Here is a 15,559-nt window from a genome sequence, read left to right as displayed (position 1 = left end):
ACAACACTGCAGTTGAAGGCAGGATTACGAAGCTTCTAAAAAGGGAAGTGCTCGAGATGTAGCTGACATTGTAAAGGTCCAAAGCTAGCTGAACATTAGCCTTTCTTGCACGCCACACACACACACACACACACACACACACACACACACATTACACAACGCCCTATTTCTTAAAGGTACACTATGCTTATAACAGTATGCTTTAATAAAGTCCATATAAAACATAATTATTTGATTATTATTCAGTTTGATTTGGTTCAATTCAGGGGCTGCAATCAATATCGGATGACTGCATACTGACAATGTTATGGCTGAACTCTTCCAGACATTTGTGACACAGAAATGCAGTGGGAATTTCAATATTTTCACTTTGCATCCATCCTGTTGAATCGTTATATCGATCCAGATTGGTATATCGTTTAGTGCTGCAACAAACGATCATTTTCATAGTTAACTAATCAGTCGATTTTTTTCTTTATTAAATGATTAATAGTTGTTTGCCTATAGAATGTCAGAGAATTGGGAGAAACGTTGATCAGTGTTGCCAAAAGCGGAAGGTGATGTCCTCAAATGTCTCATTTTGCCAACAACACAAACATATGTAGTTTACTGTCATAGAGGAGAAAAGAAGCCAGAAAATATTTACATAGAAGAAACTGAAATCTGGAAGAAATTACTTAAATTTGCTAAGTCTAAATTACTTAAATAATTACTCAAACTGATTAATCAGTTAGTAAAATAGTTGGCGATTATTAAATTAATTGATTTATCGATAATTGTTGCAGCTCTAGTATCGTTATACCCCTAAGAATCCAACATAAAGGGTTATACCTAGAACCATCTGTGGGAAGTTCTGCCTAGAACCCCCTATGAGAGACAAACAGAAAACCCTTCTGTGTTTTGATGGTTCCACCCAGAAACCTCTCTGGGGGTTCTATCCAGAACCTTTCCACCATCTAAGGCCCTCTGACTGAGGCAAAAATGATTGGAGCCCAAATATAATCCCACATACTGAGCTTTAACGAATTATTTCATAGAAAAATGGCTCTTTTGGTGAAAAAGGTTTTTAATGGAACCCTTAGTCTTACGAAGAACCCTTGACAAGAGCCTTTGCAGATGGTTCTGGGTAGAACCTCAGCCCTTTAGGAAGAACCTTTACTTTTAAGAGCATAGACACGGCAGATAGAAGGATACAGTATGGTAACTGATAGCAGTGTCTTTGTTGTGTCTTGGTAATGTCAGGCATTTGACCTTAGCCTTGACAAGTGTGCAGTACTTCTAGGAAGCCTAGATTACATTATGTGGGCTCCAGCCACTTTGTCTGCCAGCCGTAGGCCACGTTCCCTCTCCTTCTATCTCCCCATCCCTTTTTTTTCCTCCCTCTGCTCTCCATCCAATACATACACTTACACCTGTGTGCAACTATTAGTTTTGATCACAGCGGCCTCTGCCTCAGAAGCATGCTCATACTTAGACTCGTGCACATTTATAAGCCATTCACTGTCTTGCTAACTCACTCAGCCTTAGCCTAAATTGGAGTTTTAATTAAGTTGTAATTGCAGCTTACTTCACTGGCACACACAGTCACTAATCCAGGCTAGTTCAAGCATCGCAACTCTCCTGTCATTCTGTTGTATCCTGTCATTTTCTTGTCCCATTTTTCTCTGACACCTCACTGTCCTGTATGTTCTTATTCTCTGTCATCTTACTTTCACAGTTGTTTTCCTTCAGGATACAGGAGGGGGTTCTGTTACGCAAAGAGGAAATTTTTCATTGGTGGAATGCTGGCCTGCGTTCTCATATTCAAATGATTTAGAGCCTGGAAACAGCTAGGACACAGACGCACATACATACTCTCAGTCGCACACATTAAACCAGGGCCAGGCCAAAGAAACTGAGGTTCTTTCTCAGGTCTTTGCTCACCTGCAAAACTAAAGATTCTGTTCCAAAATGTGGACTGTGAACATAAAAAGTCCAATCTGTAAACTTCATTTGAGAAATGGACAAGATAAAGAGCAGGAATGTGCAAAGACACGCAGTTTGGCTTAGTTTCTATCTTGACTTTTGGACTTTAGCAGGCATTGACACAGTTAATGTTCTATGTCTAACTCGCTAAGGCTGCAGAAACTAAAAGCATCTCAGGACTGAAGAATTTTATCAGCTGCCATCAGATCCAGCCGTTTTATTTTAAAATGAATGTAGATTTATCTTAATTTTATCTGTTTTTTTTCAGTAGGTTGACATGAATTGACCCTGCAGTAGTTGTTGGTTTTACATAAATATGCTGTGTTTTTACAAAATTTACTTGTTTACCATTAAGGTATGAAAACATAGATACTAAAATCATTCATGTGTCCCTGGGTGTAGATTGTTGCCAAGTCCCAGCTCGAATGTACCATTAAAATGTAAACATATTATGACAGAAAACAACATAGTTAAGACAGAACTGCTCACACAACTCCCCTCTATTTAAATACCAAGTAAAGACCTGCCACCACAGTGGACAAAAAAGTTTCTTAAAGGACCAGTGTGTAAGATTTACATGGATCTGTTGGCAGAAATGGAATATAATATTCATAAGTGTGTTTTCATTAGTGTATAATGAGCTGTTTATATCTACAGAGGGCATAGGTCCTCTTTCATGAAGGCTGCCATGTTTAACTGCCATGTTTATACTCAGAGTAGGAGAAATAATCAGTTCTCTTAAGTATTGTGATTCTTTTTTGTACGGTTCTTGAATCACCTGAATTGATTGCTGACTCAGTTTTTTTTTTCATATATGTAAATAATAAGGGCTTTGTCCGTGAGCTCCATGCTAACACATAATGGGAATTACCATGAGTGTGATAAAGAAAGTTGGCATTGCAATTACGGTATTTATTATCTTAACAAATGGATCCATTTTACTTCACATTCTCATTCATCATAAAACCTCATCAGTGCTCAAACTTTCAGGCACAAATTTCCACAGATCTGTTGAAATGAACTTTCACTTTGGCCTGATATTGTAATTTGTTTATTATTATCTTATGTCACTGGCTTGATGAGCAGGAATGGCTAAAGTTTGCTTCAAAAGGTATTTTATTTACTACTTTTATATGCAGTATAGAAATGAGGCTGAGGAAATAAAACTCAAAGACTGACTGACGTGGGATGTGCTTTGTTTTTGGAAGTATGACTTATGATGTACAGTCTTCAGTGTATGACTAAACTTTTCCCCATGGTTTAGTGTCCAGAAAGCAAACGAAAACTGCAATAAACTGTAATGTTGAATCACAATATCTGTAGAATAGTAATACAAATGAAATCAGCACCCAAGTATTGTGATAGTATCAACTTGGAAGATAATTGTGCCATTCCAGTTTCTACAGTAGACACTGGCTGCAGATATGGAATTTCACGTTTGTCAAGTTTCGCAGCCTCCATAGGTACTCCTACACGCTAGGAACAGGAAAGTGAGGCAAATTATCTGCAATCTGTAAGCTGAAATCTATAACAGAATCCATAAAATTAGCTTTTTTCTAAAAATACAATTTGTACAGAGGGCTCAAAATGTTCCATCAACAGGATTTTTATGTATTCCTGGAATACAGATACACTTTGCCACTCAAACACATTTTTTTCTATGTTAAAACCTGTGGACAAACAGGCCAGAAATCAAAATAATTTGAAATTGTCTCCGAACTTGTATAGTACCAGTGAACTGCCATGTGAACAGCTCTGTAAGCATGTAAACAAATGTAGTGAAAACTAAGCAAAAGCAGGCTCAGGTCCAAAAAATTAAGTTGTATTAATTGTATCATAAAACATCTTATCATTTTGTAGCATGAAACCATCAGTTTTTTTATTTATTTGCATTCTGCTGGTTGCCAAGCAGTGACACATGGATCATTTTGGTGTCAGATGTGTTGCTCAATGGGTCAGTTACTTAAAAACATTGCACAATAGTTTCTGTGATTGTTATTCCGCAAATTGGAGCGTGTCACCTCACAGAGTGACCAGTTCTGCTGTGATTCAGCAGAGGCTGGGATCTGATTGCCTCTGGAGTGGCAGGAAACACCAGCAATTAGATTGAAACCGCCCTGAAATCCTCACAGCAAAACCTGTTCTCAAGCAAGACACCGAAACCTTATCAGGAGGCTCAGTATGCAGAGGGGGACAAACAAAAGTCACATGAGAAAATGTGAGTTATAATTAAGAATCTGTAATCTCTTGCTTTTTGGTGACTGAAGAGCAGACGGTAATGATTGAAACTAAAAGAGCCAAACTAAGTTCATTTTCCAGAGTGGAAAAATTGACTTTGCTGAATTTGGTTTGTTTAGGTTCACACTGCCCATTGCAAACAAACCAGCTCATAAACAGAAATCACGTGGACTCACAAGCAGTTTCTTTATTGAACACAGCGTCGATAACCTCTCCAGCCAACACGTCTGTTTGCAGTGAAGTAGACAAGTAGCTGTTGTGGTATTATTTGATTAAACTTACCTGGCCAGGTGAATCGGACTAAAGGAGTGAAACACCCCGTAGTTCAAATAAACTGCTCCAAAGATTTTTGCTGTACAGATGCTTTAAAATTGCATTTATCAGCTATGAGTGTGAGGGTCTTTCCCTGCTCAACTCACAGCTGAGCACAGCTGATACGGAAACACCAAAGCAGGCCTCCAAAAACTTGCTGATCAAAGATGAAAGGCGATGTCTGAAGGCAAGCGCTGCGCAATACAGTTAAAGATCTCTCAGCGAGATTTTCTGAAAGGGCTTTTGTTCTTCAGATTTAAAACACAGCGGTCACACAGTGGAAAGGGAAGCAATAAAATATCCTATCTCTACACTTGACTGTTTGCTCACCAAAGCGATATCTTTGTTTTTGCGATTGCATACAAGTGGTGAGTTTGAATGAGAAGCACTGAGCTGCAGAGTGGAGGGGAATGCTGTGTAATAAACAGTGCAGCTGGGAGGGCTGCTGTGTAGATTTGATTTACTGCTGGAGGCTGTCCTGTAGCTGTCACCACTCAGAAATGTTCATCCCATGCATCCCTCCTCCTACTCCTCTATTCACCAGTACGCATGTGTGCGTGAACGTGTGTGGCCTATTTTTGTTTGTATGTTTGTCTTGTATGTGTATGTGTGTCTGCGCTGTCAGCCAGTGATGGAAAACGTCCTGGGTCTTCTTCCTCATTTGGCACCAGAGGAAATATGACTCAAATGGATGCCATTAGTCCTAATAGGCTGGGGCCAGCTGCACAGGAGACACAGACACACAAAGAAAACAATCAAACACAGGCAGACATGCGGTGTGTTGTGTTTTCAGCATGTTGTTGCTGCTTATTTTGGCAGTAATATTTAGCATATGAGACTTAAAGTTTTGCTCTCTGTCTTAGCTAATCTCTATTCCACTTTGAGTAGCTTCTTTTTGAGTTTTCTCTATAGATTTTCAGTTACAGGGGTATCTTCTATTGTCCTGGATAGTAAAAGTATAATCTTTTGTCTGTTTTGCTACAAAAGCTTTGGGGGTAGCTAAAGGATATGTTTTATAAGTTAAAACAACAAGTTGTACAAATGGACTATCCAATACAGTAAAATGTATTCATTTATCCTGGAATAAGGATAGAAAAAAACAGGCTCTTGTTTCAGCTTAAAAAATCCTAATAGATATTGTGACAGAAGCTGGTCAGACACAAGCAAGACTGTAGCTCTCGTTTTTATTTACGCAGTAATGTAGTTGTCTCGATGTATTCTTGTGAAACAACAAAATGTGCTGGGATGACAATTACAGTGATAATTATTCTGATATGAAGAATGTGTATTTTTGTACTTCCAAATAAAGCAGCTATCTGTTCCAAATACAGGGAGGTTAATGTAGTTAGCTACGCTACACTAATTGCACCCGACAGCGAGGGTTGTGCAGTGTCTGAATTGACAAACGATGATGTGCATAATGAATCATCTTGATCAACAATGATATCAGTGTTTGGGAGCACGATAGAAAGGATTTCCACTATCTGCAGCCAGCAGAAAAGAAACCCGTCTGCCACAGATGTAACCAAGCACCTTAGTTCACCTAACGAGGCAAGTTTAATAAGAAAATAATAAATGGGACATGGATATGTAAAGTAATGACCAGCAGCAACAGCTTCTTTTTATTTTCTCTTCCACAAGTCAAAAACAGAACTTTGCTAACAGCTGCTGCTTTACGGCAGCTCTGAGTGGATCCACTAACCTCAAATACAGAAGGATTTTAAATCCTGATATTATGATGGTAAAGGGTTCAGTGATTGATGACTGTCAGTCATCAATGGTTTTGTCCATTGCTTCAACTCTAAAGACATTTGCAACCAGAGATTTAGCAGAGGCATCCATGGGTCGTTTGCCACTCTTAGTAAGAAGGCAAAATCTTACAAATAGTATAAAACTATAAAACTACTGCTAAAAGCCTCTAAGTAAAGTAGTAATGTAGTGTACTGGTCCCAACTTTGCTTTAATATGAAGCAGTACTTGTGATCCTTTGGTTGCTTGTCTGTGAGTTATGAGCACTTTAGTGATCAAGAGTGAGTTTTACCATCTCAGATTGTTTCGTTTTGTAATTTTTGTAGCCTGAATGGTTAAAACAAGACGACAAAAAAGGATTTGATTAGAAACTCAGAAACAGACATGTAAGGATAATTCATAGCAGCCATTTTGACATGAAATACTCGGGTAAACACAGGTGTTACCAATGATACCACTGGTAAAACATGTATTTTGGAACAGTGCACTTTTCTAGTGAAAGCTTGAAAAAAGACGCTTCCGTAACCCTCCTTAGTTTGCTTAATCAGTTTTGTTCGATAGCTCACTGTCCAGGGGCTCATGATTATGTTATCTGATCCCATAAGTACTCAAAACTGAGCCAAGTTAGCCTAATACTGCCGTTTGACATAACTTCTGACTACACCAAATAAAAAGTCTGTTCTAAGGCATTTGTTATACCATTAATACCATTAAAATCAAAATTAGCACTTTCAAGTAGGATTTCTTAAATGCTAAACCTGCTAAAAATATCTTTTCTTATGTGCACTCACATGCTCAACTCATGTGTGCAGGAGAACAGTGAGAAAAATGTTTTTTAATGCTTGTGTGTTCAGCTCTCAGTACTTTTGTAGCTTCTAACTGAATCTCTGTTTGGATTTACATTCCTCTACTGCATTGCATTTATATTTAGGTATCTACCATGTTTTACTGATTCATGCTCACTTTCAGCTGTATGGTAGCCAGGTTAGGTTCCGTCTAACGAAAATCCAGCTTTTCTTGATTTTATTACTTCATAATAAAGGCTTTTAGATAACAAAATAATGGGGGACTTTGATCATGAGCGTGATCAGTTAAGTGCACACCGTCAAGCAGGTGCAAACTCTGCTGTGGTGGGCTGATTCACTGAGTCAAACGGATTCAATCCAAGCAGCATGAGTGTTTGGAAAACAAGCAAAAGAGTCACAGAAGTTACTGACAGAGGTGCCAAGCCTCCACCTGAAAGATGTACCCTTTCCAACTGAAGACAAAAGCAGTAAGAGACAGTAAAATTTCTCAGAAACTTCTGTATCTTTGACCACATTACACACGTTGAGACTCTGTGTGGTCAACTAATATAATTACTCATGTAATATTCTTTCACTTTCATTCACTGAACCTCCCCGAAACTGCTCAGAACCACCCTGGGGAGGATCGCCTCCCACTTTGAAAACCTCAGTTCTCGTGTAATGACGTTTCTTCATCTGTCTTCCTCCTTGTTTTCCTCTCCTCTCATCCTCTCAGAGAGGGACTACACCAGTCTATGTGAGAAGCAGCCCATTGGTCGGCTGTTATTCCGACAGTACTGTGACACCAGGCCAGAGCTGAAGCGCTGCATCGAGTTTATGGATGCTGTGGTAAGACTTTTTTTTTTTTTTAACTATTGCTCTGCTTATTTTCTGTTGTTCTTCTTTCACACATCAGCTTTTATTTGCCTGTCCATGTTTCTCTGTCTCAGTCTCTGATTTCTCCCATGAGACTGGTCTGAATCGGGCCCCGCAGAGCGAGGAATAGGAGAGGAAAGTCAGAGCTTGGTCCTTTGCCTGCTCTTGGCAGCAGCATGGGGTGGTGGGTGGGGTGGGCGTAGGGGGTGATTAGCGACTTAGACAGGCTGTCAGAGCAGACCCCTCCTCTTCCTCCATGCACTCCTCCATGAGGTCAAGCCCACGTCAGAGGCAGGTCCCCTGGGTGAGCAGGCAAACACAGGCCTGAGCTTGTGTCTAGGCCCCTGGAGGTATGCGAGAAAGGAAAACAGGGGGGAATCATGCTTATTTAATAAGAACCTACATTAGTCTTTCTCAAGGTAGGCAGACAGGCACGTAGATACTGCGCACTGGGAGTGACACATACTCACACTGACTGACAGAAATACAAGAAATGAAACGAGCGGCATTTTAGTGCTTAACATGTGCTGGGAGTCCCACTCGAGACGTCATGCCTTGGCTGTAATGCGTCGTAGCACGGCTCGGTCCCATTCCTTTCCACCGAGCTTATTTTCAAACAAAACACTCAGCTTGAAACAGTCAAAGTCCAGCACTTCTCCCTGCTTACAGCCATATTTGACCAAAAAGACAATCTGTGATGGTGTGATGGGGTGAAAATTGAGGCCTGGTAGGTGACAGATGTAACGGGCGAAGCGTGAAGAGAAACATGTTTGCCAGTTTGCTGCCTTGACTACGATGAGATGTTTTGTCACGGGTAACATCTCTCCATTTGTTGCCGTCCCACACTCATTTCTATTTTGATTTCTTCCTCTTGTTTCTCATTAACCCCCCTACCCTCCTCTTCTCTCTGTCTCTTCATGCCTGCCCCAACCTTCCTCTGTGTCTCCTGCTGCCCCTCTCTCTCTCTCTGACCTTATTTGGAGAGATATTAAAGATGGCTGAAGGAGTATAGGTTCCTATGCTGCCGCTGCGGTTGTCCTCACTTCTGTTCCTCTCTGACAGGCCATGTACCAGCTAGCTCCTGATGAGAAGAGGAGGGACTGTGGACTGAATGTTTTAGACACATACTTTAATAATGGGGTAAGATGCACGCATGTTTACTTAATAACTGAGTAGACCAATATGGACAAAAAATGACTGTTAGTTTAAGATAATATTGACTCACATTTGCAAAAGTGCATCTTGTTCATCTGCGTAATTTTGAAACAATGGTAGTTTTTGATGTCTGTATGGTTTGTTTCTTTGTTGCAATTACATTCAAAGTTTACAAAAGCACATTCAAACATGATAAATCCTTCACTACAGTGCTTGCGGAAAAACAGAAGGATAGGGTCCATATTCTAGATAAATGCCTGTCCAAAGTCTTTATCTGACAGAAGTGTTGTTCAAGTTCACACTAGAGTTCAGCTCACAGAGATGAAAATGAACTAGTTCATCTTCAGAGTTCACAATTGTTCACAATTGTGATTGTTTAGATTTTTAAACTAAGTTCATAGTCCCCAAAAATAAACTAGTTCACATTAATTTCTTCAGTTTCTTTTAAATTTAATTTTAAATAGAATCTACTCCTATCAGCCACGCTGTATATAATAACAACATATCAAATTAAGCACAATTTTCATGTTTTTAGTATTTATTGAATGACCAGTTAACTTAGATCTGTAGTTACTGACAACAATTTGAGAACATTTTACACTACAGCAGACAGCAAACTTGAACACCAACACACTACTGAAATTTCTAACTGGGAACTCTGAAATTCTGACTTTCTAGTTCAAACTGAGCGCACCACAATGCTTTATAAGACTGCATAAAGAAGAAGATGGAGACGAGCGGTTCTATCTGTCTTTCTCACTGTAACAGAGACTGGTGTGTGCAGTGTAGCCCAGTCATACACATCATGATCAAATGAAGTTTTTATATCACGTCGACACTTTGGTCCGCACACTCATGTTTCTCTCTCTGCTACGAGTCTGCATCAGACCTTTTGTTTATCAGCTAGTGATGAGTGAGTGCTGTTAACTCTCAGGAGTGAATGATGCTCACGTTTATTAGTAGCAATCTGATTCGTTCAGTTCACTGGTCTCCAAAAACACGAACATTTTAATGAACGTGTGTTCTTTTAGAACATTCATACATATACATAAACTGCCATACTTTAATGGAGTATTGAGAGTAGAAACACTTCAACATTTTATGCCATCATTGCATTTACATTTTTAATCCCATATAATGCATCATATGTCATTTGTGGTGGACTTTATTAATTTTGGATTCAATCCATTGTATGATTCCAAAGATGTGCATCAATCCCTCCATATTAATAACTTGTATTTTACTTGCACTTCCATTTATTTTGTTACAAGATTAAAATACAGCTTTGTTTTCTAAAGAGTACATTCTGCAGTGTAGAACCTCTTGTTAAGTGTAATCTAAACAAAAGACAAAAGATGCCTCTGTGCACAATTTCTTTCAGGAACATTACCATCAGCCCTAGAGGCCGGCAGGTTTAATGCCGCTCCAGAGGAAGACACACTTTGTTTGTGTGAGCTCCGTGAAATTGAGAATGAGGTTCACTTTTTGTTTTGCTGTCCTGTCTACGAGTATGTAATGGATGTACCTTTTAGCAAAATTTTCTTTTCATTTATAATGATTTCTTTTGGCTGAATGTTGATGACTTGAGTTGTGCTTCAGAAAGGAGCCTTATTCGTAACAGATTTTATATGCCAAGCTTGGGAGAGAACGCAGAATTAAGACCAAGCTGTAAAATAACCTGTAGTTTTGTAATGAAATTAAATAAAATGAGATATTTGACCACTGCAACTGTATTGTTGGTGTCTTGTTGGGCACTTTGTGTGCGTGACAAGAAATAAAAAGAAATTAATCTATCTGTAGCAGTGTTAGGCAGTGTTCACACTTCTATTTTGGTTGTCTTGGTTGGCTGATTTGCATTACTGCTCGAGACTAAATAGTGACACACACCTAGAAATTAGAGGAACAGGCTGTCTTATTGTAATGAGGTAGGAGGAAATGGATCGGGTAGATGTACAAAGTTTAGCTCTGAATGCATAAATGTGTCACCCATATCACTCAATCTTGTGGTTTTCCCTCAAGTTCTCACCGCAACCACACCAACACCTTCGTTTTTAAGTTTGGTGCACTTTGTTCGTCAAAAGAGTTTACAGCGCTGTCTCCGCCCTAAATGAACCGGACCAAACTGACAAAGGGAACCAAAGTTTGTTTTGACCCGACAGCTGAGGTGCGACCACAGCCAGACTGTACACAGGTTCACAAACAGACAGCAACGAGCCCACTGATAATGTTTTGATCTGTTTTCTTAGCCTTGACAGTCTGGAGCCACATGACACCATCGTCTCACTTTGTGTCTGTCCCTCTTTGTCTGTCTGCTTGCCTCACCTACTGTCTTTCTCTCCGCAACCCTCAAGTCGGCGGCCCATCTGCCAGACATACCGCAGGATGTGGTCGCTGGGTGTCGAGAGAGGCTGGAGCAGAGTCCGTGTAAGGAGCTCTTCAATGACTGCACCAAGTAAGTCTCGATCTCATCCACACATCTGAGTTATCGGCTCTTTTTATACTTTGTGTGACTATGATCATTATGATAAGTCTATTATGAAGTGTTTGTTTGTTAAAGACTCTGTATTTTTGACTTTATTTATGATTGAATCTGGCCGTCAAAGTGCATAGAATCCTGTTCCTTCAGGAAGTGTGTGTGTGTGTGTGTGTGTTTGTAGACTGTGTGGACCAGTGCACCCTGTCACTAGTGATGATGAGGCAGCTGGCACCTGGAGAGCGCAGTATTACACACACACACACACACACACACACACACACACTTGCAAACACACACACAGTGGAGGCGAATGAAAAAGAGCAGTGGGCAGAAAGAGCATCCGGATGGCTGGCATGAAAACAACAGCCACCTCAGTGTTCCCCGTACACACACTCACACAAACACAGATTTACAAACACATACACACACACTCCTGCAGGTGTTTCAGCTTCCTGCTCTGAGAGCCAGGAGAAGCAAACAGACCAGGGATTATTACCCTGAATGTACTTCTCATTGCACACACACACATTCACACACCTCAATGTAACTTTGTATTAGCCTAATAATTTACCTCTGCTGCACGTAGTTTCTGTGTCCCTGGACTTAAGCTGAATGATATATTGTTTCATGTATGTCATGATATGTTGTCACATTTACCTCGGTACTGATACATTTAATTATTACTGCTATATATGTCATTGCATTATAATTTATTTTCTATATTTTGTGTCTTGTTTTGGCTCACCTCTGCTGTGTTTGTGTTGATTGATTACAGTATGAGCAGTTAAAGGTTGTTGATATCTGAACTAGGGATGTAATACCAAAAACTCAAGCTACGATAATATCACGTTAAAAAAGTCCTTGATATGATATTTACCACAATATAAAAAAACAAAGAGAAACAACTTGAAAAAACATCCTTTATTACATAATAAATTGACGCATACAGCATTTTTTATTTGTACAGATTTTTTTCCTTTAGGCTTAGAGTGCTTCTGCTTCCCCTCTTTAATGAAATAAAAGTAGCCAGCCATGACCTAAGCATGTGCAAAAAAAGGCATGAATTGTTTTTGGTAATGAATGTTTTAATTATGTAAAACAACAATGCAGCAGTCAGTAGCAGTCCTTTTATAAAACAATTAACTATCTAATATCACATCAGGTATCATTGCAGTCTGGTGCAGTACATTGTTGAGAAATTTTTTTATTGCAATATTCGATTTATTGTTACATCCCTAGACTTAAATGTACTGAGTGCTGATTGGTTGGCTGAAGTTCTGGTTTCATATCATTGGTTGTTTTAGGGAATTTTGACAATTTATGGGGCATTGTGACAAGAGTAAAGTCATGTCAGTTTTAGTCATATAGAGCTAATTCGTAACAGAAGTTATCTCAGGGCACTTTTCATACAGAGTAGGTATTTGTAATATTATTTACAGAGACCCAACAATTCCCACCATGAGCAAGCACTTGGACACAGTGGTGAGGAAAAACTCCCTCTTAACAGGCAGAAACATCAAGCATAAAAATTGAGATTAATAATGTGTTTATAAGACAATCCATTTTGTTTATTGTTCAGCCCAAGCCCTAACATTTCAGAAGTACCTTTGATCGCCAAATGTACACTGAATTGATTTAAAACATTTTGTTGAATTGTGCGAACTATCTGGCAGTGACTTGGAAAAAAAATAACTGCAAATGACACATGACCCCAGTGTACAGCACACTGTTTATTTTATTTAGTTTGCATGTCAGGAACCATGTACAAAACATTAATATCAAACAAATGGAATATATAATATCTGTCATCAATATATAAGATGCACAGTGCAGCACAATTCACCTCTCATCAGATCAGCAGACTTCAAGAAAACCCAGCGTTTCCTCAGTCTTGGCAACAGCTGCGTTTCTGTGAAGCACCAACTTTAAGCCACACAGGCAGACAGATTTGGGTTGGAAAAGCTGCGACCAGCCTCTGATTCACTTGAGCTTCCCCCCAGGGGAATACCGGAATCTGCTAGAAGGAGCTTGGGAGAAGCAGGAATCATGGTTGGGAAAACACTCGGCTATATTCTCAGCGTGCGCTCCTGGTTCAGCAAAACAGAGAGCTGTTCAAGAGCTGTTGGATTTATAAAATCAATAACCAATTTGGATCAAAAGCTGGTCAGATTTACTGCGAAGGACAGATGATGATGCTGTGATGGCTTTGTGTCCTAGAGATGGATTTATCCAAGTTATCGAGACCAGTGGTTCTCAACCTGTGGATTGGGACCCCAAAGGTGGTCACGTGATGATTTCTTGGGGTGATGCTGAGAGCCAGGAAGGAGCTCTCAATTACATCACTCCCTTAAAAATAGTCAATATACAGTTCAAGCACCCAAAAATATGGTACATACAGCTCACCTCAAGTGTAATGTAATGTAACAGCCACCTTACTGACAGTTAAAACTATAAACCAGCACAAAAATGACAATTACCAACATAAACCACCATGTTCTGAACTGATGTAAGCACTAATAAAAAGAAACATTTGCATTTGGTGACTTAAAATAGGAAACTTAACAAACTACTCAGTCCAGCACATGGCATGATGGGAAATGAGGCTGTATCTTAAGAGTGGGGAGACGTTTTTATATTGCATTGCCTGTGCTAGTAATCTGCCTTAGAATAGATTTTATCGAGGTTTATTTGTGAGAGTCAAAGCAGTGGTCTTTGTGATAGTGTTTTGGGCAGAAGGTCAGGATGGCGATGGCCAACCTGAATAATTCTGGGGGTTCACGACTCAGAGAATTTGAGAACCACTAATCTCGACCAGTGGTTTTGTGTGTTTTGCCTTAAGCTTATTCATGTAGCGTCATTATTGTGTGCCGTAGAGGTTTGGTTCAGAGTTTGTAAGGTGACAAAATGAGCTGTGTGGAAACATAGCAAGAGGTGTGTGTTTGTGAGAAAGCGAACAAACACTGATGAGGTAGAGGGAGTTTGAACTGGGCAAGGTGGCTTGTGTGTGACTAAAGCTGGAAAACATCAGTGGTTGAGGTTAAGATGAACGCAGCGCACACACACAAACACACACACCTGTCCTCTCTCTTTGACATCCCAGGTCATGGTCTGTTGGCCTTGTTTCCTTCCCTTCTGCACGCATCTCTATTTTAACACCTCTGAGCAGTCAAAAGGGCACTGGGGAGGGCAGAGAAATGGTGTGAGAAAGAGAGACGGCGCTGAATTATAACACTGAAGCTCCACGCTTTGTGCTGTGGGAATCACAGCGTCCGCTCCATTCGAACTTCCCGACTGGACTGAAAACGGAGTGAGCGAGGAAGTGATAGACCAGCAGAAAGCCCGGCAGTAGGGGCTGAGGTAGAAAACCCACTGAGAGTCATGAAAGGAGAGCAAAAGGGAGAAGTTGGGAGAAGTGAGGAGAAATGGAAAGAAAGTGTTAAGGAGAGAAAACAGCAGAGTGTACAAACACAGAACAACACAGGCACGTGTTTGTGTTACTGAAAGCAGCAGCAACACTTTTTTTTTTGAATGGGATTCCTATTCAAGTTCGGTCATCACTCCTTCCACTATCATTATTATTTATATTCCGCTGCGGAATTTTTATTTTCTTTAATTTTCTTATTCCGATATGTAATCCTAACCCGGGGCTTACTCTGTTTTTTTCTCTCAGAGGGAGAGCCTGTAGGAAAGCATGGTGCTGCACGTGGAAACGTGACTTTTGGCAGAGCCACACACCCACTAGCAGAAATGTATTAGCTCACTCATGGTTTTTCTTCTGCTGCAGTGGAACAGAGGGGTTATGTCATACCAAGAGTAAAGCGTGGCCTTCAGTACATGGTGTTTTCTGTATCGCCAGTCTTGACAAAGGTCTGTGTGCTGATTTTTCTCCTCTTTTCTTTTCCTCTCCCTCTCCCTTAGTTGTAACAAAAGCCATATTGTAGCTGTGTTTATTTCTACTCCCAGTGGTGTCTGTCTGAGGCCCGACTCCAAGCCAGGCACTGCT

General features: G+C 40.1%; 1 protein-coding gene across 3 annotated transcripts in view; it reads left to right on the top strand.

The window, feature by feature from the left end:
* Nucleotides 1-15,559, top strand: part of grk4 (G protein-coupled receptor kinase 4) — a 70,816-nt gene that overhangs the window by 25,169 nt on the left and 30,088 nt on the right. For all 3 annotated transcript variants that reach the window (XM_084715878.1, XM_084715877.1, XM_084715879.1), the window contains exons 3-5: nt 7,786-7,898; nt 8,988-9,065; nt 11,432-11,532. In XM_084715878.1, the coding sequence (XP_084572004.1) occupies nt 7,786-7,898; nt 8,988-9,065; nt 11,432-11,532 (292 nt within the window). The remainder of the gene's footprint in view (nt 1-7,785; nt 7,899-8,987; nt 9,066-11,431; nt 11,533-15,559) is intronic.

The sequence above is a fragment of the Lutjanus erythropterus genome, chromosome 3 (assembly GCF_056507025.1).
Source record: "Lutjanus erythropterus isolate fLutEry1 chromosome 3, fLutEry1.hap2, whole genome shotgun sequence".
NCBI lineage: Eukaryota > Metazoa > Chordata > Actinopteri > Lutjaniformes > Lutjanidae > Lutjanus > Lutjanus erythropterus.
This window is presented reverse-complemented; position numbering and strand designations above follow the sequence as displayed.